General features: G+C 34.3%; 2 protein-coding genes across 4 annotated transcripts; one reads left to right on the top strand and one right to left on the bottom strand.

Annotated features, from left to right (window-relative positions):
* The first annotated feature begins 2,977 nt into the window (after nt 1-2,977).
* LOC115718947 (B3 domain-containing protein Os06g0194400-like) lies at nt 2,978-5,245 on the top strand. Of its 3 annotated transcripts, XR_009684828.1 has the most exons (6): nt 2,978-3,176; nt 3,685-3,757; nt 3,810-3,918; nt 4,023-4,232; nt 4,356-4,435; nt 4,989-5,245. XR_009684828.1 is itself a non-coding variant. In XM_061105379.1 (4 exons), the coding sequence occupies exons 1-3, from the start codon at nt 3,781-3,783 to the stop codon at nt 4,401-4,403; spliced, it is 396 nt and encodes a 131-aa protein (XP_060961362.1). In that variant the 5' UTR covers nt 3,182-3,780; the 3' UTR covers nt 4,404-4,435; nt 4,989-5,245. The 3 variants fall into 3 exon arrangements, 1 of the variants encoding a protein (XP_060961362.1); XR_009684827.1 differs by having other exon boundaries at nt 3,685-3,918; XM_061105379.1 differs by lacking the exon at nt 2,978-3,176 and having other exon boundaries at nt 3,182-3,918.
* Nucleotides 5,246-14,270: 9,025 nt separating this feature from the next.
* On the bottom strand, nt 14,271-17,146 carry LOC115718967 (uncharacterized). Its single transcript, XM_061105378.1, has 5 exons — nt 16,175-17,146; nt 15,901-16,077; nt 15,088-15,780; nt 14,802-14,993; nt 14,271-14,714 (listed from the first exon to the last, which is right to left on the bottom strand). The coding sequence occupies exons 1-5, from the start codon at nt 17,036-17,038 to the stop codon at nt 14,334-14,336; spliced, it is 2,307 nt and encodes a 768-aa protein (XP_060961361.1). The 5' UTR covers nt 17,039-17,146; the 3' UTR covers nt 14,271-14,333.
* Nucleotides 17,147-26,281: the final 9,135 nt, after the last annotated feature.

Raw genomic sequence — 26,281 nt, 5'->3', positions numbered from 1 at the left:
ACTTAAAACAGTTTTTAGCACAAAAATACAAAAATTGTAACCATAGTCGTAACACTTATTAGTAAAATTATTATTAAGTTTATTTTGATAAAAATTAAAAATTATGCTCAGAGTATTATTTTATATTATTTTTTAAAAAATATAAGGTTTAAATTATCATTTAACAAAATAAAGTCTCTGATGAATAATTTTTACAAAATATATATTCTTTTATATCATATTTCCTCTTCTTCTGAACTCCCCTAACTCCAACCCCAACTCCTTCTTCTTGGTATGTGTCGAAAATAAACTTTGTAGATTTAAGAGCATCACGTAAGCTTTTGATAACAAAGACCTTTGTAGATTATTAGGTGGTGTTAAAAAACACACACGTACCAAGTTATTACTTGAGACACAATTAAATTAGGATTATACGAGAAATACTAAAATGTATCAGTGCATTTTTCTCGGTGTTATATCGTTATTGGTACAGTTAAGTAATCAAGTTTTATATAAGTTAAGATAATAAAATTTAGGGTTGAGATGCAAAATGATTTTAAATTTGGTAACTAAGTTAGTAAATGTCCACTTTTTAAAAAAATTAAGAAAATGGCCGAATCTAATAAATTAGCTAATAAAAATTATAAAAATAGGTTTATCACATATTTTTTTTTTAAAAAAAATATATATAATAACAAAATTAAGTTACATAATTTTTTTAGTATTGCATATTATTATATTGTAATAAAAATAAATAAATATATTAGATCATTTAAATATATACCGCAGTATTAGATATATCCAGGGTCGACCCTGAAACAAAGTGGGTCATAGGGAGAAAATTTTTTTTTGGCCCTTATGTTAGAAAAAATGTGGTATTTTTCAAAATCGGTAAAAAAATGTATAATTTTAAAAGAGGAAAAAAATTTTTTGGGCCCTGGGCTGGGTGGGCCCTAGGCACAGGCCTAGCCCGCCTATGCCTGGATATATCGTAGTACAGAAAATTACTATACCGTAGTAATAAAATTATATACCACAAAGAAATTATAACAATACTAAATTAATACTCAAAAAATATATATATCATCCTAACAAAATTATATATATCACCATTAAAATATGAATACATACCAAAAAATTTATATACAATAAAATAGAAACTAAATATCATATTAAATATAAATAATATATTATAGACAACAAAAATCATATACCATACAATAAAACGTATATACCTACAATAAAAAATAAAATAAAATAATATAATATTATTAAAAAAAAATCATATATATCATATTAACAAAATTATATATTACCTTTATGTATACTAAAATAAAAACTAAACATGCATTATCTAAAATAAAATGATATACTATACAATAAAACTTATATACCATATAACATAAAATATATACCTTACAATAAAAATATATATAATAATAACAACAAATAAAAATAAAAATATATAGGATGCTAATAAAATTATATATCATGTCAACAAAAATACAATAGAAAATAAAACTTAAATATTATTTAAAAAAATTATATACCGTATAACAAAAAATACATATACCATACACCAAAACGTATATACAAAAAATAATAATAATAAAAATATAGATTACTAATACATATATATGTATGTATACTATACTAACCAAATTATATAACACAATTAAAATATATATACCATGACAATTGTATATAATAAAATAAAAATTAATTAAATATTATTTAAAATAAATAATCATACTATCAAAAAATATAAAAATAATAATTAAATATATGTAGCATGGCAATAAAATTATATACATACATTAAAATATTTTTATTATGCTAATAAAATTATATACCACTATTATACATATCATAATAAAAAATAAATATCATCTAAGAATAATAATATACCATACAACAAAATAGAAATATACCGTACAACAAAATCTATATACCAACAACCCACAACTCATAAAAAATTAAAAAAATTGACATAACTTTAAAATAAAAAAGATTTTAACAAAACTAATATAGATTTACCATAATGATTAAATAATTTGCTTCTAATTCTTAAAAAATAAAAAAAAAATTAAAAAAAAAATTAAAATAAGGACATTTACTAACATAGTCTTATGATTTAGGGCTATTTGCTATATTTTTTTAAAAAGAGGACATAAACTAACATACTTCTATGATTTGGGGCCATTTACTATAATTTCCCTAAATTTTAAGGAATATTCTTAACCAATCGTAAGGTGTCACTTCTAAGTAGTGCTAGACACCACTAATGTTCAATAATAATGCTCTTTTACTTACAAAAATTAATTAATTAATTTAAGTTTTTTTTTTTAAAAGGGATGGCAAATTTGGGTCCAAAGTTCGGGTTTGGGCTCAGGTCCAAGTTCAGGTATGGGGCTAGAGTTGGAGTCTGTGTCTGAGCCAGGAGTCCGGGTCTGAGGTCGGGATCCTTGTCTGAGGTCGGGGGTGGGGTCCGAGTCTGGAGTACTGGGGTTAGGGTTGAGGTTCGTGTTCAGTGTTCGGGTCCAAGTCTGAGATTGGGGTTCGGGGCAAGGGCCGGTGTCTGTGTTTAGGGTCTGGGTCGAGGTTGGGGTCTGAGTTTGGGTTAGGGTCTGGGTTTGGGTCCGAGTTGAGGTTCAGGTTCGGATCGAAGTGTGAGTCTTGGTCTAGAATTTGGGTATGGGTCCCAAGGTCCAGGTTAGGATCGCAGTCTAAAATATTGATTAAGAAAAAAAAACACTGTTTAATTTTTTTTAAAAAGTTTTTAAAATTTTTAAAATTTTGATTCTCAATAAAAATTGAAAAGTAAAATAATTTAGAGAACATGTTTTTAGAAAATATTTTCACTTTTCTAATTATAATAAAAAACTGACTAAAAAATATTACAAATGCACCCTTAATTTTACATTATTTTGTTTGATTACGTGAAATTAATTAATGATAAATTTGGCTATAGTCATATATATTACTTAAATAATTAATTAACGGTGCATGGAGTGGACAATATAAATATATATATATATATATATATATATAAAAATTATTTTCCATGGTTTTATAAATTTAAGTACTATTTTCTTCTTTCACATCATCAAGAATAGCCTATGATTTTCTTGGAGCACAAAGCACAAAAAGAAAAGGATTTCGTCACCAAAAATGGAAACCCAAGCCATTATAAACTGGTAAAATATCTTTATATATCGATCTTTAATAATTATCATTAATGAATTTTTCTTTGTTCCTACAAATATTTATTAACTTAGTTATAATTAATGGTTTAATAATTCCCTCTTCTTCATTCTTCCACTTCTATTTATTTGTAGTCCTTTTAACACATTTCTTGTTCATAATCTTTAATTATCATTACTAAATGGTAATTTATGATAAATACAAACTTGTATAGAGAAGATTAAAGCGACGCTATATATAATAAGGTTTTGCTTCGGTTTAAAAATTGACATTAATTTTTCACTCGTTGAATTTATTACAAATGATGATTAGTTTTTCTTCGCGAAATGTTTATTAATGAACTTATAATAATAATAATGGATCTAATTCTTTCTTGATCTTCTTTTCACTTCTATTTGTCTTTTTAACACATTTCTTAGTCAAAATCTTTGGTTTTTATTTATTTTTTCACTTTTTTATCATTACTAAATGGTAATTTTTGATGAATACAAACATGTACAGAAGAAGCTAGACCGACGCTATAATAAGTTGAAGTTCTTGCATCAGTTTAAAATTGTCGCTAACTAAATCTTCAGTACTCGTTGGACATTATTGAAAATGACAACGATAGCTTCACATAAAGATAGGTTAGCTGCATGGACAAGAGCGAGAGAACTAACATCAGGTTTCGAACTCGATTATCCAACATTTCTCAAATCCATGAACCCACTAAGTGTTAGTGATGGATCTTGGCTGGTATATAATCTTCTCATCAATAATATTAACTAGTTAATTATTAATTATAATTATTTTTTTTTTGTTTTTGTTTAATTAATTAACCTTAATTACTTAATTAACAGCGTCTTCCAAAAGATTTTGTTACAAAATACTTGCCCGAGGAAGATGAGATAATAACATTAATAGATAAAGAAAAAAATGAGTTTAAAACTAACTACATGGCTAAGAAGAGGGTTACACTATATGGTGGATGGAAAGAATTTGCAATTGCTCATAATTTAGAGGATGGGGATATTCTCGTCTTTCGGTTAATACGTCCTTTGGTTTTTGAGGTGATCATTATTATTATTAGTGTAATTTAATATCAAATTTTATTTATCGTATTTTATTTAAAATGTGTGAAGTTCGAGATTAATTAAATATAGTACTTGTTTGTTTTGAATAATTTTTTGTAGGTATTGATTATTAGGGTGGATGCTACAAAACAATGGGGTTATGATTAGCTTTATTAACTTTGGAAAGTCAGTTTAATTAGGTAATTTAATTTCTGTCTTTGTATTAATATATAATAATTTACAACTTGTTTCTATATATTTATATGGTTTTTTGTATGAAGATTTGTGTTGTGGATATTGTTTATATTAAATTTATATAGATAGAAATTAATCAAAATAAGTGAAGCTAGGAACACACTCATTTATTTATTTATTTTAAATATATATACGTTTTATTTATTTATTTATTTATTTTTCTAAATAACACATGAAATTTAGGGTAAGAATAGTGAATCAGAAATTAATATATGAAATGTTATTATTGAAAGAAAGAAAAGAAGTTGTTCAGAACTTTTCTTTTTTGCAAAATTTGATGTGAATTAATTTAATGTTGTTGATGAAATGATTTATTATTATTATTATTATTATTATTATTATTTTTTGCAAAATTTGATGTGAATTATATTTAATGTTGATCAAATGATTTATTATTATTATTATTATTATTATTATTTTTTTTTGCAAAATTTGATGGAATTATATTTAGTGTTGTTGATCAAATGATTTATTTATTTATTTATTTTTTTGGTGCAGGTAAATGAAGAATTTCACTTTAGGAACATCATATATATAAAGACTCCTATTTTAAGTAAATATGTGTGTAATTTAATTTCAAGGAGATCCAATCACCTGTATATGTATTATACACACACATATTGATCTTTTTCTACTTCTTTCCACTTATTTTTTTTAGTGAATAAATAAATTGTTAAGAGATTCATGAAGAAAATTCATGGTATTATTTGGAATTTAATAAAAAAACATAGACAAAATGGACTAATTTCAATTTCTATATATATGTTTTGCTGTGTCCAAATTCTTGTTCAACAATTTTGATTAATTTGAGGGCCTCAATTTCTACACCTTGAACTAAAAATTAAGTTTGTACATAAAATGTTTGCTTTTTTTGTTTTGGTATTTTTTTTTAGGGTGAAAATGTTTGTATTCTCATTGTGTGAATATAACAAAAATAAAATTGAGAAATAATAATTCTATTGGTCCCATGAAATATGATGAGTCTTTATATATATACTAGTATATTGTTACGTGCGATGCACGTATGCTATGTTTTATATTAAGTATTATATTATGAGTTCGGAAGGAAATAAATGAATCAGAAATAAATAATATTTAATTTAGAGAGATTTGAATAATAAATTTAAATTAAACTTTTATGCATGTCCAGTATAATGGAGTTTAAATTAAACTACAAATGTTAGTAAAAACATATTGGAAACAATAATAATAAGGTTATAATATATGTTGCATTTGTTCCAGTTCAAATATTACAAAATTAAGAATAACTAACACTTGAAGGAACATTCTCACTACCAAGGAAAAATTTTAGATATGGAGTCAAAAACAGAGCAAAATCAAAATTAATGTGTACAAGTATTCTTAAGAAGCTACCACTGTCAGCCTACCAGAAGTCATGAATTTTAACAATGCTAACTGAAATCTTATCTGCTCATTATAAAGCCACCGTCACTCAAAATAGCACAACAAAAGTAACAAAGAAGTATTAAAGGTGTAATTTTTACCAAAAGCAATGAGAATTAACAACTGATGATTGCATTCTGTTCCTCGAACACCCCTATTGTCAGAGCACATTGTCCTATATAAGGAGCGATCTTCTCTTCATCCTATTTTATTAATTATTATTTCAAATAAAAAAATTATATATATTTAGTGGTATTTTCTCTAGCTTATTATATACGTATATATACAATATTATATTTAGCTACTTTTGTTTTTTTAAAAAATGTAAATAATTATAATATATTTAAATTATTAAATATATTTATTTAACTATGTTAATCATGTTTCCTTTGATAATTATATATATTATTTATTTAATATACACAGAAATATATATTTGAGTTTTTTTTTTTACTTATAATTAATTAATTTTGTTGTTTTGTTCTTTGTTTCATGAGGAGGGTTCTTAATTTTTTTTACGTAGTTCTTTTACAAAATTATCATCATTCAAGCCGTGTAAAAAAAATTTAAAAATTGAAGGATTTGTTAGAGAGATATGTGGGTAAGATATTTTTTTTAATTTTAAAAAAGATTGTTTAATTTTTTTGGTTTAATTATTGGGTTTATTTATTTGTTAACGTTTAACGTTTACAGTCTGTTAAGTTAATCGTGTAAGCCTAAATAAAAAAAACGTTAAACCAAGAATCGTTAAACCAAGAATTGCCGTTAGATAGACACTTTTAATATATAAAGATATATATATTTTAATGGAAAATCATAATTTATTAATAATTAAATTCAACTACCAACAAAGGTAGCAAATCAACTGGGACAAACCCCAAGTTGAAACTGCAATCATGATAAAATAAAGAAGCTCTAGCAAAGTTATGAGCCACCTTATTAACTAATCGCCTAACAAAAAAGATAGAAACATGTTGAATTTCTTTCAATAAAGCCTTACAATCATTAACCACTTGATCAAACATAGAAATCATTTCAATTAAAATACGCAAGGCTTGAATAAACACTAAGCAATCAGTTTCAAGAATAACTTGGGAAGATCGATTTCGTTTGATCCAAGTTAAAGCTTCCTTAACACCCAAAGTTTCTACAAATTCTAGTGTAGCCGACCTTTGATAAAGCTTGGTAACTCCTTCGATTAACATCCCTTGTGCATTTCGAACCACAAAACCAACCCCAAACCGATTCGTGTAAGCAAATATAACGCCACCAACATTAACCTTAATGCTATTTTCAAGTGGTGGCTGCCACTGCTCAACCCCATCACCTAGCACAAAACCAGGACACGGGTAAATCACAGTAGAACTATGAGCATCAAGCCATTGATTAAGGTATGTTTTTGCCGAAAAAAACTATACTTTCTGCACTTGACAATTTGTTGTTCCAAACCTTGTCATTCCTTGCATTCCATATTGACCAACAAAGAGCAATCAATCGTTTTTACACCAGTCCAAAAACACTGCATTATCTTGCAGCAGCGTGCCTATTCCTTCTCTGTTCCAGCAGAGTTGAGCAGCTGGACACTCAACAAGAGCATGGTAAATGGACTCCTCATGACAGTTGCAGACTGGACAAATAGTTGACATATTCACTCTTTTAGTTCTTAATTGAATCATAGTTGGAAGATAACCTTGACAAGCTATCCACACCAGATTTTTCATTTTTGGGGGGAGTTTCAATGCCCAAAATTTCTTCCAAAAGGCTTCAAGAGCTGTTGTATCTAGAGTATTCTCCCCAATAATTTCTTGAATCATTCTATATGCACTTTTCACTGTAAAGAAACCTGAAACTTCACCAATCCAAGTGATTTTGTCTTGACCGTGACCATGTTGTACAGGGATTTGTAAGATAAGCCTTTGATCCCGCTGTTCAAACAAATCAGCCACAATTTCTTCATCCCAGCCCGATCCATTTACATCCAGCAAATTACATACTTTAACACCAAACAGAGCAGGGTGTTGAGATGGAACAAACAGATCTTGAACATTAGGTAACCAAGATTCACCCAAGACTGAGATACAAGTACCATCTCCCACGCAAAATCCAACGAACACCTTTAATCACTAATTGACGAGCTTCAAGAACACTATGCCAGACATAACTGGGGTTATTGCCAATACCAGCTGTAAAAAATGAACCCCCAGGATAATACCTTGCCTTAAAGATTTTTAAAACAAGCGCATCAGGTTGTGTAAGAAACCTCCAACCTTGCTTTCCCAACAGAGCCAAGTTAAAACTTCTTAAGTTACGACAACCCATACCTCCTTTAGATTTGTGTTTGCAAAGTTTTTTCCAAGACATCCAATGGATACCTTTAGGAGAGTTACTTGAAGATTGCCACCAAAACTTTGACATCAAGCCTTCAATATCTTTTATGACCTCTTGTGGAATCAAGAAAACACTCATAGCATAGCTTGGGAGTACTTGCGCCACCGTTTTTATTAATATATCCTTGCCCGCCCTTGATAGAAACTTTGTACCATAGCCAAGAAGTCTATTCTTTACTTTGTTTTTCAAGAAACCCAAAGCAATCGATTTATTCCTCCCCATTGAACTAGGCAAACCCAAATATAATTTGTCTTCAGCAGTCGTGGTCATACCCAAGATAGAATTGATTCTATCTTTCATGGAACTCAGGGTATTAACACTAAAAAAGATAGAATATTTGGAGAAATTAACCTTTTGACCCGAGGCAAGTTCAAATTTGTATAATTCTTCCTGGATTCACCGAGCTTCATCTTCTGTAGCCTTACAGTAAAGGTAACTATCGTCAGTAAATAACATGTGAGATACTCTAGGAGCACCATTGGCCACTTTACATCCATGAAGCCACCCTCTTTGTTCATATTTTTGAAGCAATGCAGTGAAGCCTTCCGCACATAGAATGAAAATCCTTGTCGTTCAATTGCTGTGCTTCCACTTGTCGTTCATCGTTCCAATCCAGTCGATAGACTAGCTTACGAGAATGTTCGATCTCCTTACTACCTCAGTACAACTGATCATCCCAATATAGCATTGGTTACCCCTGTTCTCACAGACCGCAACTTCCAACTATGGAAACGTGACTTCAAGCTTTCCATTGGAGCAAGAAACAAAACCCCCTTCCTTGAAGGTACACTTCCTTAACCTCTATTAATGATCCCCTTCTTGATTCTTGGACAAGATTAATCAAATGGTAATGTCATGGATATTGCAGTCGGTTTCTACTAAAATCAAGAGCAGTATCATGTACTTAGACATTGCATCTGTGATGTGGAATGTCTTAAACAACCGGTTTAATCAAGGAACTATACAATAGATACTTAGGAAAAAACTATACAATAAAACTTTAATATCAAAAAGAAAATCTCTAATTTGTTACTTTCCATCCCACCAACACCTACAAAATAACAGAGAAAAATTATTAATATCAAATATTTAATATTTAATAAATATATGAAAATTTTGCAAAAGTAGCCTAAATGTTGGAGTACGTTAAAATTTGCAAACCATCGTAGTAATAATTGTCTTAGGGAAATTTCAATTTTTGGCCTTAATAATACAAGCCATATCAAAATTTATACCCTTCCTTAATTTGTACAAATTTAGTCCATTAATTACATGAACTTCCCATTTTACCCTTTTTTTAAAAAAAATAAAATAAAATAGCTAAAATCTGAAATGATGTTTCTCTCTCTTCCCTCTTCCCTCTCTCTCGTGCACCACTCTCTCTCTCTAGAAAAAAACTGAAAAATTTATCAAAAAATTTCCCTCTATCCGTCCCACTCTCTCGTCACTCTCTTTATTTGCTGTTGAATGGTTGTTTTCTCGGTGGGTGTTGGTGGAAAACCGAAGCACAATACAACATCACTCAAGAATCTTACACCATTATAATGGGTAAGTTGTATTTTAAGCATTTTGTTTGACTTTATGTAGTTTAAAATTGTTATATGTGTGTTTTTTGTTGGAACTGCTGTTTTTTGGTCTGAAATTGTTGAGATCTGGCAGATCTGGTTTTCAGTCGAATTCTGGGTTTTCCAGAGTTATCGATGATATATCGATGATATGTCGATGGTTTGTCGATGATTACAAAAGGGAAGGTCAGTGACGACCATTATCGACGTTATGTCGACATAATGTCGACATGTTGTCGACATCATGCAACCAACATGGTATTTACTATTTGTCGACAGAATGTCGACAACATGCATTTTTCTTTTTTTTAGATGTTGTCGATACTTTGTCGACATGATGTCGACAAAATATCGATGCAAATAAAAAAACCGTGAATAAAACATAAACATAACATAACATTAACATTAAATAAAGTTTATTAAAAACATAAAATAACATAAAAAAACATAAAAAAAAAACAGAAAATAAAGTTCATAAAAAAAAAAACAAACATTAAATAAAACTCCCCACAAGCCATAACATAAGAAATTATTTTTTTTTTAAATTCTTTGGCTTGTGGGTGAGCCTTGCAATACTTGCATAATGTTCCAGGCTTCACCGGTTTACCGTTAAAGATGCCTAGTTTGCAACGACGGCATCCTTCGGGGAACCCTGGTGGTGGAGCCGGCCATACACCAGTTTTGCAAAAATGAGCTTCAAGTTGCCTGAACCTGAACTCGTTCCCACATCGTTCTCTTTCGAAAGCTCTTTGGGCGTCAAAAACTTTCTGCATTGCAGGAGTAACTATGCCAACATCAGGCTCCTGCTTCAGCTCTTCAGGAGTTAAGATGGGGAATTTGCCGTTCTTTCTTGGGGCCATATTTAGAACTTAAGAGAATAAGAGAAATTTTTAAGAGTAAGAGAGAAGTAGAAGACAAGAGCACTTATGAATAAGAAAGGGATTTGCTTTTATAGAGCAGTAAACATGTTGGGAATGTATGAAAATTTAATGGTCATTAAATGCGTAACTGTACAGGGACAACTCATGAAATGGTGTATTTGTCGACTGAATGTCGATACTATGTCGACATGATGTCGACAACATGCCAATTTAGTGACACTGCTAACTCATTTGTCGATACCATGTCGACGTCATGTCGACAACTTGTCGATAGGACACGTGTCTGACATGCAACGTGTCAGTTGGGAAGGGTTGTTGGGAACGTAGGTAAAATTTATTAACATTAAATGTGTAACCGTTGTTAATTGTCGATTGAATGTCGATGGTATGTCGATATTATGTCGATGACCAGCATGCTTGGTGTGGTTGTCGACTGTATGTCGATATTATGTCGACACAATGTCGACAATCAGTGCCCTAATTTCTGATGTTGTGATTATCGACATTATGTCTATTGATATCGATGGGATGTCGATTTTTATTTTTTTTTGGGTGTTTTTTCCTTTACTCACCTTGTTTTTTTGGTTTGCAATTGCAGGAGACAAAGTGTTCCTTGTTGTATCGTACGATGGTGTTTGGTTATGTGAGAATTATAATTGGATCTACAAAGCAAATAGCAGCTTGACGTTGACAGTTACAACCGAGACAACCCTACAAGAACTGCGACAAATTTTATATGAAGAGTTGGAAGTTGATCCGGTAGCGTATGATTTAAAGTTGGAGATTTGTTCCTTGTACATGAAGGGAAAAATGGTTGCGCCAGAGGTTATTAAGAAAGAACGCCAACTGAGAACGTTTTTAGAGATGAGGGCAACAATGTCAAATACAGAGTTTATGCCATTATTCGTGACCAAGGTGAGAAAAGTTGGGAATTCGAAGCCTACGCCGCCTACTAATCCTCTCCCTCGGAGTGTGGTAGGGTCTTGCGTTCCCGAAACAGATGTTGGGATTGGTGTGAATGAGGAGGTTCCGGCCAATTTAGAGGTTCCGACCAATTTTGATGTTCCGACCAATGTAGGGCAAGAACAAGAAGCGACAGGATTTCATCAGTTTGAAGAGTTCGATACACCCTTCTACAATAACGATCCTATTGTAGATTTGAATATGGACGATGAGCATGATTTAGCAGTCGATGAACCCGTAGCGGGAGCATTGTTGAGGTTAGAGTGTGTACCGAGTAACCAAGGTACACAGCGAGAATGACAACCTCGTAGTGAAAATCGCACTACACCTGGAACTAGCAGTAGTCGACCAGGCAGAACTGAAGAACATGCTCGTCATGCAACGTTCTCCTCTTTTGAAGTTTGTACCAAGTTCAAAGCTCCCATGTGGACAAAGGAAGATATAATGGAAAATCATGAGCTAACTACTTGTTTACAAAGTAAGGAAGCAGGGGTGATAGAGCTTGGTAATTTTTATGAAAACAAGGAAGAACTGAGACAAGTTGTGGGTAGGTTTGCACTTAATAACAATTTCGAGTGGATGGTGAAGAAGTCATCCCCTGATGTGTTGTACGTTACATGCAAGGCTCCAGATTGTAAATGGAGATTGAGGGGGAGGAAGAAGATGCATTCTGACAACTTTGAGGTCACTGTATTTCACAATAAACACACATGTAACTTGAATGCGAGATGTTCAGATCACCGTCAAGCAGCACCATGGGTAGTTGGCCACCTTATTAAGGGGAAGTACACCCAAGACGGAACTAAGTACAAGGCTAAAGACATACAGAGGGACATGTTTGACAACTACGGTATCAGTATGAGTTATGTGAAGGCGTGGAGGTGCAGGGAGATGGGACTTACGTATGCTAGGGGTACGCCTGAGTTTTCATACATGAAGCTTCCTGGGTACTTGTACATGCTGGAACAGAAGAATCCAGGTACCATTACTGACTTGTACTTAGAGGATGAGCGGTTCAAGTACTGTTTTATATCACTCGGTGCATGTAGAAGGGGCTTTTCTTTTTGTCGTCCTGTTTTGAGTATCGATGGCACCTTCTTGAAGACGAAGTACGGCGGTATAATGTTAGTTGTTGTGGCATACGATGCGAACAACCAATTGTTGCCGGTTGCTTATGGTATCGTTGACAGTGAGAATAACGACTCCTGGACGTATTTCTTACAGAAGTTGAGGATAGCAATTGGCGTGGTTGAGAACTTAGTGTTTGTGTCAAATAGGCATCAAAGCATTGATCATGCTGTTGAACTCATTTTTCCCGAAGCAGTCCACTGTGCATGCTATCACCACATTGTTATGAACGTGAACGCCAAATTCAAGACTGATGCTTTTCACAACCAAATATATAATGTTGCTTACGCATGGTCGAAGACTGAATGCGATAGAGAGTTCGAGAAGCTTAGAAAGATGAATCCGGCCATTGCTGCATATGTGGAGAGTATAGGGTTTGAGAAGTGGGCTCACCCTTATTGTTTGGGCGATAGATACAACATCATGACGAGCAACGCTGCTGAAAGCTTCAATAGTGTCACAGAAGAGTTCAGGAAATATCCAATAACTACTTTGGTTGAATTTATCAGGTTCACACTCCAATCGTGGTTCGCTGATCACCTCGAAAATGCTGACAAATGTGCGACCCCTTTGGCCACGCTCTTCGAAAAAAACTTGGAAAAAATTCATGAAAATGCAAGGTACAGGCGCGTCCAACGAAATGGAGCCAATTTGTATAACGTTGGTAGGGGACCTAACGGTGAAAGAGGTGGTGATGTGAATCTAGTTGAAAGAACATGCACCTGCGGCGTGTTCACGTTATTGAAACTCCCTTGCCTTCATGCATGTGCCGCGGCATTGAAAACGAACACAAGTGTGTACACGATTTGCTCACCTTATTATTCAAAAGAAATGTGGAGGAAGATTTACGATGATACCATCAATCTTGCTGGTGACGAGGATGATTGGGTTCTCCCAGAACACATCAAGAATATGAAAGTTGGGGTACCTGTGGAAAAGAAGCTTGTAGGTCGTCCAAGAAAAAGCAACGCTGGAAGAAGACGGGAGAACCGTTTCCCGTCTGGTGATAAAAAAGGTTCTGTACCACGAAACTGCAGCCGCTGTGGCAGTTCAGGCCACAACAGAGCAACATGCAAAGCCCGCATCTGAGGCGTCTTGTACGTATTCGTTGGGAAATTTGATATATTGTAATGATGCATATTTTGTCATAGTTATTTTTGTTGAGGTTGAATATTTTTCAAATATTTTAATTATTTTTAGGTTTAATAGTTATTTTTGTTGAATAATGTTGATATTTTATATTTGAAACCACGAATAATTATCAAAATTTGAACGAAAAGAAAATCTATATATACATAACTGTAATGTTAATTACACAAAATATACAATGTCCCAATAATTACACATATAATCAGCCGACATTTTGGTAAAATAAATCAACACACCATCGTTGACGAAACATAACTATCCGGTCTGGCGTCACATCTGTCAATCCACGCTGCATCATGAGATGCTCCACATACTCAATGCAATAGATGCCACAATCACCACTAAATGCAAAATAAAATGTAAAGTCAGTCTAACGTAAAACATATTTTAATACTACAGTACTTTTTTATCGCTATGTACCTGGTTGCTGACTTCGGAACTAAGTCGTGAGTGGCTCGAGTCGCGTGCATTTTTGGAAGCACCGTGATGTCACAGTTAGCTAACGCCATGATCTGGTTGTTATGTGGAAATTCCCCGGTTGCAAGGATTAGCGAGGGCAGCAGTTCTGCCCAAACCTTCATGATGGGTTCCAAGGCGGTCCAATGACAGACGCTGGAATCACAGTCGTAGACATTAATTTTCCACAGCTCTATGTCGACTTCAACTGTGACCCAGTGCCTTGCCTCGGGAAGGTGCAGAACGAAGTAAATAAACTCGTTACCCCTCCCTCTCTCAAAGACTTGGGACTGTAATTACAGAGAACAACGAAACAATTAACAAACCATAATAATCTTCCCAAACAATTAACATTTAAAATCTTACTAAAACAATACCTTATGAGCCCCTGTGCAGTAGTCCAGGATATAATCCTCCCATTTAAAGTTTTTCCTCGGACCCTTGTGGCTCGTCCATGCACTGCTGATCATGGCGGTCACGAATGTGGAGAGAATGATACCCTTCTGAGGAAATGTCAGTGGATAGTCGGTGCGTCGCCTCCTCAGCATATGCATTGCTGCATCTATATGCTGCATATAAAGGGAAATGTCAGTTAGACAAAAAAATATATTAATTGCACATAAAGTTGTAAAGTGAAGTAATATTATAAAATACTTTACTTACGTCATCTGTAAGCCATTCCTTTGGTGTGAGCATTATCCAAAAGAATCCTGGACCGTAATCACCACTTCTCAAATCCCGAAGTCGGTGGTTCGGAATGAGTCCAACACACCACTTTCGGAAAGTGGTTAACAATTTCTCATCCGGTGGCTCCAGGGGATCAAAAGTCGAAGATGGCCTATGTCTCCTCTTCATCTCCGTATAGTCACCGAACCATACAGGAGGCTTTCTCTTCCTCTTCCGACTCTTAACCACTGCAGGTTGTGCCTCTATGGACAGAATCTCACCCTGCGACTCGGTGTCATGTACATGGATAAGAGGTTGTGCCTCGATCGGAGTCGCTGGAGCTCCCTCATAAGGGTCGTAATCGTCGGGGAAGACCTCATCCTCTTCTACTGGGGGTGAAGCAGCTGGTGGTGGGGTAGATGGATCTGCTGGGGCCTCCGGTGCTGAAGCTGTCGTTGGCGGACGATTCAACATGGCCAATATGTGTCTGAGCTGCTCCATAATTACGTTCTGACCACCCTTCAGCTCTACATGGCTGGTCTCGTATGCCTTCTTCAGCTCGACATGAGCAGCATACAGACCCTGAGTGTCAGCCTCGATCCTATCCAACCGAGCCACTAAATCAGTGTACTCGGCACCCCGAACGCCTGATGAAGATGGTGCACTGGGCTGAGGTTCTGAACCAGTGGCCTGAAAAAATATATATCAAAAAAATACGGTAAGCATACGATAATTCCACAATGTAACAAATATCACAAAACAAAAACAATAAAAAATAAAGACATAAAAAAAAGTTCCAAAAATTGGTACCTGAGTGTCTCTTTCCTGAGTGTCTGGGACCTGAGTCTCTGGTACCTGACTACCTGCCTCAGCCTCTGTGTCATCCACAACATCATCAACCAGGTTCTCCACACCATCGTAAGATATGGTCCTCACAAATGCCTCCTCCTCTGTCCGTGGAAGTAGCCCCTTGACCACTTCAAGATTCTGTGTATGGTTCAAAAAATATCAAAATAAAACCATTTAGCATTTATTACAAGCATTTATGTTAAATAATTATTCTGAACATAAGTGAAAATCATACCCGTCTAGAAAATAATGCGCTGACGTCTTTCTTCCCAATATCGCCTTTGCTCGTCCAGCTAAGCATCCTGGGGAACCGAATCCCGTGGTTCGTGCCATACCTCTTCCCAACCTCCAAAATGGCCTCGTACGCCCAATATTGTACTGCAGGTGCGAAGCCATATGCTGTGTATTTGCACTCGTGCTGAACATCCGAACTCAGCTTCTTCTCGTAGTTGGCCTTCTGTTTCAACATGTCTTTCTGAAGCGAGTGCATGAGTCTGGCGAATGAGTGCTTCCCCCAAGGAATCCGGAAGAAGAACTCGAGGTCTTCCACATATCTAAGTATGTGAGGCGTAATCAGCGCGTTGGCCTCGCGGCCCAGAAGCACTGACTCCACAAACAAGCACAAGCCGAGCTTGTACAAGTCTTCCGGGTTCTGGCAGTTTGTGAACTGAAGTTGGAGTGCTTCTGTCTTCACACTATCAGATCGGTTGAAATATTTGTTGATCAATCGGTTTGACCCCAAGCGCGCGACCTGCGCAGCCTTCTCCTCTTCTGTTGGCCCCGAGGATAAGTCCAAACCCGTAATGAGTGCAAACTCCAGCACCCCGAATCGGACCTCCTTCCGACCAACATAAAACCTCATCCTCAACTCCTCCTGAGCATCCACTTTCATTTTGTGGAGCATCAGCTGGTGAAATAACACCGAGGAGAATGTCAGTGGTACGGCATTCCAGAAGCTCCCGAAACGGCTTTCCTTCGCCGTGTTATTAAGGTTGAACTCCTCAAACCGAGCTTTGATTTTTGCAAAAATTCCAGTGCCCCTATATGTGACGCGGCCAGTGAAATGCTCGGGTGCTGGAATAATGAGTCTGGGAGCCATCTGAAAAATCAAACACCAAACAAATTTAAATGTCAAAAAAGTTAAGAAATGTCAAATTTAAATTTAAATCAAACTTCTGAAATGCTCATGTCAACATTCTGTCGACATTGTCAAACATTCAACACTGGTTGTCGACATACAATCGACATGCTATCGACATTATCATAAAAGCAGTGACAAACGATCAACATCGACAACTTATCGACATACAGTCGACAAATTGTCGACATTCTAACAGTAAACTACCAACAGAATCAACTGGGATTTATAATCGACAACTTATCGACATACAGTCGACAAATTGTCGACATTCTAACAGTCAACTACCAACAAAATGAACTGGGATTTATAATCGACAAACTATCGACATACAGTCGACAAATTGTCGACATTCTAACACTAAACTACCAAAAGAATGAACTGCAACTTATTATCGACAAACTATCGACATACAGTCGACAAATTGTCGACATTCTAGGGCAAAACTACATAACATCAAACAAAGGTAAACCATCGACAAGTTGTCGACATTACGTCGACAACCTGTCGACAACAATGTTCAAACACATAACCAGATACCTATGCATATCGACATCCTATCGACATTTCATCGATAACTATGTAAAAACACAGAAAACACCATTGAAACATATCCAACACATACAACATGCAAGTATTGACATCTAAATTCGCATATACAATCTAAAACACACAAAATCTGAAGCACATACACAAATTCGTATTGAAATTTCTAAAATTTAAATAGAAAAAAACTTACCTTTTCGTGGTTCAGTGGTTCACTTCAGTTCAGTTCAGTGCTTCGTCGTCGTCGTGGTCCTGGATCGTCGTCGTCGTGGTTCGTGAGGGGTTGTGGGTTCGTGCTCGTGAGGAGAACAGAGAGAGAGAGAGAGAGAGGGGAAGTCTGGTTTGTGGGTTCGTGAGTGTGGGAGCGGGTTGTGGGTTCATGAGGGGTTGTGGGTTGTGGGTTCGTGCTCGTGAGGAGAACAGAGAGAGAGAGAGAGAGAGAGAGAGAGAGAGAGAGAGAGAGAGAGAGAGAGAGAGAGAGAGAGAGAGAGAGAGAGAGAGAGAGAGAGAGAGAGAGAGAGAGAGAGAGAGAGGGAATATCTGAGAGAGGGAAATGTGGGGGGGGGGGGGGGTTCGTGATCGTGAAGAGCGAGAGAGAGAGGGAGCGTCAGAAAGAGAGAGGGAACGTCTGAGAGAGGGAATGTTTAATTTAGGGGGTATTTTAGGAAACTTTTAAAATTATAGGAATAAATTTGTACAAATTATAAAGGGGTATAAATTTTGATATAGGTTATATTATTAAGGGCAAAAATTGAAATTTCCCTTGTCTTATTATTTCATACAAACATGCTACTAGTTTGAAATGGGTACAATTTTTTCAGGATATAAATGGCCTTCTAAGATTTTTATTTTGAAGGTGTAATCTATAAGAACTTAATCTTCTATTTTTTTTTTTTGAAATAGTGAATTCATTCAATTAAAAAGGAAAAAAGGGGCAAGGGTACACCCTCCCCTTGGAAGTGTTTAGCATTGTGGCTAGACCTTCTAGTACTCTTAGCTAAGCCATCAACAAAGACATTAAAACTTCGACTAATATAAATTAGCCGACAACTAGAGTCAATGAATTTCTGAAATACGGCACACCAGGCTAGAGAACATAATGAATTTCGTGTTGAGTGGGGGAAAACTTAGAAAACTTCCTTTGGACTCTGACCAAGAGACCTCCGATATCGTCAATTTTCCCTGTCAAACGACACTGGTTTCTCAGAAACTAAACCTCAGTGAAAATGCAGGCTGCAATTTTCAAGACCTCCAATTTATCCTTGCCAACCAAGCCTTCGATGAGATTCCCCAGAAAGCTGAGCATATTATTACCTGAAACCTGAATCGAATGACAGGGGAAAGAATTGGAAACCAGATAGCACGAACCAGGGGGCACTCCTTGAATAAGTGATTTCTGGTTTCTAAATCCATTTCCAGATATCTCGAGCGTTGTTGAAGCGATGCTCTTGATCTAACCTATAAGCACTTTTGACAGAAAAATGTCCATTGCCGTTGCTTTTCCAAATGATGCAATCTTGAGAAGTCAAGGGAAGTCTAGGAATCGCAATTGTTTTCCTTCCCAAGTCTTCCCCGAACACATTAATAACAAGATCATCATTCCACTAATTCCCCAAATACACTTCTGAAACATCAGATACTTTTTCTTGAATTCGCCAACTTGCAGCCACGGAATCCAAGACTTATTCTGCAAATCAACAGAGCACCCAGTAAAGATCAAAGTACAAGATCCCTTCTCCATAATATTTTGAGTTTCCAAGATACTTTTCCAGATGATAGAATCACTATGTTTTTGTTGTACTATCCATAAGCTCTGATTTCAGCAATATTTATTGAGAAGATAGACGACCCAAGGCTTCTCTTCACGATTAGCCAAGCTCCAAGCAAGTTTCCCTAATAAAAATGTATGTTTTTTTTTTTTGTTTTACATAGATTTTTATTTTATTTGAAAAAGGAAATTATAACTCGCACATGTCAAGAACCATTGAAAATTAATATACACGCTTAAAGTCAATGCAACATATCCACAATTCAATTATCAATAAGTTTGCAATACTTAGCCTTATCTACTAATATCAACAACATGTGCTTTAAAATTAAAAAGGACTTAATTGAGTTATAACGTTAGGCTTGGTAAGGGTAGATGAAAAATATTATTTAGGCTCACCTATACCATAAACTTCTCCTTTTAAATCACCCTACAATTTTCACAAACAATTTCAATATCCCCCTTTTCCATAAATACATAAGAGAACCTTTTATTTAATAACTTTAAAACAACTCTTTCTTTTTTTTTTTTTTTCAATTTATGACACAACATTGCCAATTTTTTCTCTTTTTTTTTTCTTCATGTTGATGCAAATACTCTCTGTATTGAATGTCTCTCAACAAATATCTTCACTTTTTTCACAAAACAACACAAAATTTTCTATTACAATCTCCCCAAACTAATAATCCACTTATGGTATAGTTAAGGACAAACTCTATAGTGACAGACGTCTACCATGTCTTGTTTAGGGCAAGGATGATGTCTTTTCTCCTAACAACTTTTGTCTCAACAAATATTGTCTTGACAAATTTTGTCTTAATGATTTTTGTCTTTTTCCTATTTAATTATTTTGAAAAATTATTCATTTATTACAAAAATAAATAATTACTGTTTTGCCAATTCAAAATAGATATTTTCGATCGACATTATATTACTCTTATCCCTTTCCTTGACAGTGTTTCAAGGTGGCGATTCGGGGACCATAAACCTATAATTCTAAACTCCAATAAACTAAATTATTTATTGAGTCTCATCAACCAAATAATCTTGTTTATTAATTCTACGATTACTCCACTACATATATGTAATTAAACTCTTAGCAATTATAGAATTATATTTACAGAGTTTTACTACAGTGTCCATTAATATAATCAATTTCAGTGATTAGCCCTCCATGTGTTGGTTCGTAATTACGTTCTACCCTTCTAATTATTTCTTTATCCTTTAGTACCATTAATTTACTAGCGAAAGTATAATTTAGATTCCATCTAAATTTGTGCACAACATTCTAGTTCTAGAATTAAGACTTAAAGAAAACTAGCATTCGATCCGTTAGGAAAGTCAGGATTCCATAATTGTAAATCATGTTCTCAGTCATCCACATTAATAGATTCCCAAAACAGAAGTTGTAAGAATCATCTTCTTTAAAAAACTTTAACGATTGAATCAAAGAAACTAATAACATGAGCATGAGTTTATGATTACTCAGGATTTAGGTCGATCTACTATTGATCATCATGATGATATGAATTAGGTCTTTATAGTAAACAACATGTTAGATAAAGATAGCTTCATTCATATTGGTCCTTATTATATATAATCTCTATTATATACAACACCTTCATTTGATGTCATACTACATCCGTAATCCAAACTAAGATTATTTGCATTGAAGAACAAGCATCAGTGAACCGTACTAGCAACTATTGATTAAAGATTCCCAAACTTTAATATGTTAATGACTTTTTTATTCATGGCTAAGTGATATTAGTTTTTTGTACAACTACAAGTCACAACCTCATATATGAATAAAAAATTTTCCGATATTTATATATAAATTATTTAATAATAAATATTAATAATTTAACATTCATGGATATATCAAAATGTTCCACTCTTTATTGATAATCAAAAATATTTTTATAGGCTTTTAAAGACATAAACCCTAACAATTAATAGAAGATCTAAGAAAATTTAAGGTGTACAAGTTAAAAAAAATGACAAATCGTTTATTCTTTGCAAATGTATTGTACATTGATTCAAAAGAAACTGAGGGATATTGACTACATGAAAAAATAGAGGACATGTTCCATAGAATAAATTGTCCACATGAACATATAGTGTTTTTGGCACGCCTCTTGCATTGTAAAACCAAATTTAACCAATTATATAGCATTGTTTTCAAATGTTTAACAAAAATATATATCATAATTATTATGAAGATTTAAGATAATTTAAGGTGTACAAGTTAAAAAAATTGAGTACAAGTCTACAAGTTAAGATAATTTATCATATTGTGGGTGATTTTTTATTTTATAGCTCAATTATATATATAGTTTTTTTTGGTAATCTAAATAAAGAAACAGTTAGTTAAAAACCGGTTCCAACTATCTTGGACAGATAATATTTTCAGTTATGTTCACTTACTCTTGAGCTTGGGTAGTTAAGTTGTTACAATTTTTGTTTTTCCTTTCATGAAGCCTGGACATATAAAGACATGTAGGCTCTCATTTTGTTACAAGAAAAAACTGAAAGATTAGTTTGATTGGGGAGAGAAGAAACAGAGTGAAAGAAAGTGAGGTAGTACTGTCCAAGGTGTGTTCTTGGAGTACTCGAGTAAGAGAGTTGAAATTCTCTTGTAATGCTCATTATTGTGTTTTTGTAACCATGATTATGAATTGAATACAAGGAATACCTAAGGGGGTAGCAGGAAGTAGGCATTTGTTTCTTTGGCCGAACCTGGATAAAAACTGTGTTCTTCAATTTTTCAAGCTTTTTGTTTTTAATTTTTTGTTGATTATTGGTTTAATGTTTTGTCGAATTGTGTGTTGTTAATTTATAACAGTGGTATCAGAGCTTTGGTTTTACAGGAAGAAGAATACGCCTCTAATTTGACAATTGAAGAACATCAAAGGTTCAAGAAATCAAGAAACAGACAACAATGGCTTCATCATCAACTAGATTCGATCTTGAGATGTTCGATGGTACTGGAGACTTTATTTTGTGGAAAGAGAAAATGATGGCAATATTGATCTACCAAAAATTGGATTCAGCTCTTGAAGATCAATTAGAGAAGGGTGAGAAAACTGAGAAACCAGAAAAGGGAGACTGATGGTTCCAAGAAGGAAGATGCTGAAACTATAATAAAGTAAGTAAGATCAGCAATCATCATGAACTTGGCTGACAATGTACTGAGACAAGTCATTGGAGAGAAAATAGCTCTTGGAACCTGGATGAAGCTAAATCATCTTTACATGGCCAAGTCTACTGCAACCAAGATTTTCTTGAAAGGGAAGTTCTATGGCTTTAAAATGAATGCAGTTAATTCTTTAAAACAAAATCTTGATGAATTAAATAAAATTGTTTTATCTCTTACTAATATGGGTGAGTCTATCAAGGAAGAAGATCAAGCTGTGATTTTGTTAAATGGTCTTCCTGATCAATTCAAAGAAATGAGGATTGTAATCATGTACAGTCGAGAGACTCTAACTCTAGAAGATGTTATGAGTACCCTCAGGTCAAGAGATGTAGAATTGAATTGGCAAAAGGCTACCAGACAAGAATCAAGACAAGATGAAGGTCTATTTTCTCGAGGAAGAAATCCAAGAAGTAGCAACTCAAGATTCAGAGGACATTCAAGATCAAAATCTAAGCCTAAAGAAACTAGAAAATGTCATCATTGTGGTGAAGTGGGACATCTAATCAAGAACTATTGGGAGATCAAAAATAAGAAGAAGAAGCACAAAGATGAAGAAGAAAAATTTAATGACTCGAATGCAGTAGTAAATGACACATATAGCTCAGATGGTGATCTTTTCGCTGTGATGAATGACTGTTGTGCAAGTCAGACATATGGAGATGTCTGCACTAGCCTGCAACAGAAAGATTATGATGAGTGGATCTTGGACAGTGGTTGCATTTACTAGCGCTGTACAAAAATTTTCGTAAACTGTCCAACCCGAATAACCCGCCCAAACCGAACCGACAAAACCGATAAAAAATACAAACCGACATAACTCGACAAAATTCTAACCCGCACAATCAGCTAATTGGGCGGGTTGAAAATTGACCCAAACCGCCCAATTAAACCGCCCAACCCGATTTAACCCGATTTTTACTTTTTTTTTAAAAAAAAAAAATTATAGATATTATATTAATATATATAATATATATTAAAAAAAAGTCATGAATCCTAAAATTCTTTCTCAGCCTCTCAAAAAAATTCTTTCTCACATATTTTGTGTATTTATGTGGTTAATTTTTATTTTAGTTGAAACTAAAAAAAAAAGCTCTTAATTCGGTTTGGGCGGGTTAACCCAACCAAACCGCCCAAACCGTCGGTCGGGTTAAGATTTTTTTTTTTAAAATTGGGCAGGTTGCATGTAGAATTTTCTAAGCCAATCTTGACGTTGGGTTAGAAAATATGTAGTATAAACCGACTAAACCGACCGATGTACAATCCTAGCATTTACCATATGAATCCTAACAGGGAATGGTTCACTAACTATGAAGAGATCGATGGAGGAAATGTGGTCATGGGAAATGATCACAAGTGTCAAGTGACAGGCATTAGATCTATTGTAATTAGAAGCTTTGATGGAATTGTAAAAACTCTCACCAAGGTCAGATACATACCAAATTTAAAAAGAAACTTAATCTCTCTAGGCACTCTTGATGATGAGGGATGTGATTACAAGACAAGTAATGGAGTAATGAGAATCATCAGAGGATCTATGCTGGTATTGGAAGGCACCAAGAGGCATGGCTTGTACTTTCTAAATGGCCAAACAATCATGCCTGCTTATGCAGCATCTGTGGATAAATGTGTGTCTGAAACTAACTTGTGGCATGCTAGAATGGGGCATATTGGTGAACAAGGTTTAGTTGAACTGTCAAAATAGGGTCTGATAAAAAATTACACTTATGCAAACTTACCATTATGTGAAATTTGTGTGCAGGGAAAGCAACACTGAATTAAATTCTCTAACAACAGTTACAGAGCCAAGAGTGTGCTTGAATACATCCACTATGATCTATGGGGAGCAAGACAGATCAAGACAATAGGAGGTAACCAATATTTTCTGTCCATTGTTGATGATTATGTGAAATGGTCTTGAATTTATAAATGATGAATTTAATGAGCTTTGTTTGAAGTATGAAATAGAAAGACACAAAACTGTTGTAAAGAACCCTCAACAAAATGCCATTGCTGAGAGAATGAACAGAACCTTGTTAAACAAGGTGAGATGCTTGCTGCTAGAAGCTGGAATGAGTAAGAAATACTAGGGAGAGGCATTGCACACTACTTGCTACCTCATAAATAGAAGTCCAAACAGAAATATTGATGCCAAGACTGTGACAGTTAGTAGACCCGTGATCTGTAAGGGGAAATATTGGGTAAGTTATGCAATCCCAACTCACTAAGACAATGAAGGCTACTCTAATCTGCTTTCAGATACGATTCGAGCCAAGGAAGCTTTGGAACAATGCCAAAACTCACAAAGACAAGATCCTTTGAACACACAATTGCACAAGGAAAAGCATGAAGCAAGGAAGCTATTGCTCCAGAAACAAAAAGACTATCAGTCTATGCTCCAGCAGAAGTCCAAGGTCACTTGGATCAAGCATGGAGATGATAATTTTGCAATTTTTCATGCCAGTATTAAAGGGAGAAGAAGACAGAACATGGTTTTATCTATGGAACAAGCTGATGGCATAAGGGTAAATGACCCTAGTAAGATAGGTGATGCATTTCTGGTATATTACATCGAGCTTTTGGGGTCTAATATGCAGAACAGAAGGCAGGTCATGGCAAATATCATGGACCTGGGGCCAACTGTTGGGTTTTATCCCTAAATAAAACTCATTTCAATATAATCAGATTTACTTATTAATATAGATCAGAAATAACATTTAATGTTGCATGGTTCACATGATTTATTTCATGATTATATGTACATAATGTATAGATTCATCTGAAACCCTTTTCACATACTTGATCATGTTTATTGTGCCGTCAACACATTGGAAAGTAAACATGACTACGTGAATAAAGTTTCCTAGATTTATCAGACACAGGGTTTTACTGATATGATAATCTACAACAAGAGTTCACTTGTATTTGGAGAAATACTATGTTCTTTCCAGAACATTGGTTAAAGTAAAGCTCAGGTTGGATGCATGGAGTATGCATTGGAAGGGACTGATATTGAACTTTGACTTAGATTTAATTAAACTTACCGTAAAATCTATTCAAGTCAATATCGCCTAGTTGATCCTAGATCAAATGATCTTAATCCTGTTATGATTAGGCTCAATCTCAAGAGGCTATTCGTGTTCCTTGAATTGTTAGTTAAGCCTACTTTTAAGTCAGGGTGATACGTACTTTTTGGGAACACGGTAGTGCAATTGAGTGGGAGCTCCAGCATAAACATGGAATCTATAGCTTCTATCTGGCGAATAGTAAGCAAAGGATGATCACCTTCGAGCTTGACCAAATGAAAATAAATGGTGGAGATCTCATTTCCCATAAGCTGAAATATCATTTATACGGGGTCAAGTGTTTTAAGGATAAAATACATAGTAGGGTGTTACGGTAATTTAATCCCTTTACTGTGTAGATCATTCATATAGAGGATAATTGATCAAATTAGGATTATAACAATGGATAACTAATGATGTGTCTATATGGTGGAACATATAGAGCATTCTATATACTGAGAGTGCAATTCTAAGTTCTATGCGTGGATTCAACGAAGAATTAATAAGTTAGTGAATTTTAGTGCTAAATTCTTGATCTACTTATTGGAAGCTCGGTTATATAGACCCATGGTCCCCCCACTAGTTGAGATAATATTGCTTGTAAGACTCATGTAATTGGTTTTGATTAA

Source organism: Cannabis sativa, chromosome X, assembly GCF_029168945.1.
Source record: "Cannabis sativa cultivar Pink pepper isolate KNU-18-1 chromosome X, ASM2916894v1, whole genome shotgun sequence".
NCBI classification, from domain to species: Eukaryota; Viridiplantae; Streptophyta; class Magnoliopsida; order Rosales; family Cannabaceae; genus Cannabis; species Cannabis sativa.
Note: the sequence above shows the minus strand (reverse complement) of the source record. Positions and strands in the feature narration are given on the sequence as shown.

What these genes read in the sequence shown, in the direction of transcription:
- LOC115718947 (XM_061105379.1), top strand. Translation starts at nt 3,781, where the DNA reads ATGACAACGATAGCTTCACATAAAGATAGGTTAGCTGCATGGACAAGA. An exon ending in TTAGTGATGGATCTTGGCTG is followed by an intron (nt 3,919 to 4,022) that starts GTATATAATCTT and finishes CTTAATTAACAG; the next exon opens with CGTCTTCCAAAAGATTTTGT. An exon ending in TACGTCCTTTGGTTTTTGAG is followed by an intron (nt 4,233 to 4,355) that starts GTGATCATTATT and finishes AATTTTTTGTAG; the next exon opens with GTATTGATTATTAGGGTGGA.
- LOC115718967 (XM_061105378.1), bottom strand. Translation starts at nt 17,038, where the DNA reads ATGGCTCCCAGACTCATTATTCCAGCACCCGAGCATTTCACTGGCCGC. An exon ending in GCGCATTATTTTCTAGACGG is followed by an intron (nt 16,078 to 16,174) that starts GTATGATTTTCA and finishes AACCATACACAG; the next exon opens with AATCTTGAAGTGGTCAAGGG. An exon ending in ACTGCACAGGGGCTCATAAG is followed by an intron (nt 14,715 to 14,801) that starts GTATTGTTTTAG and finishes CTGTAATTACAG; the next exon opens with TCCCAAGTCTTTGAGAGAGG.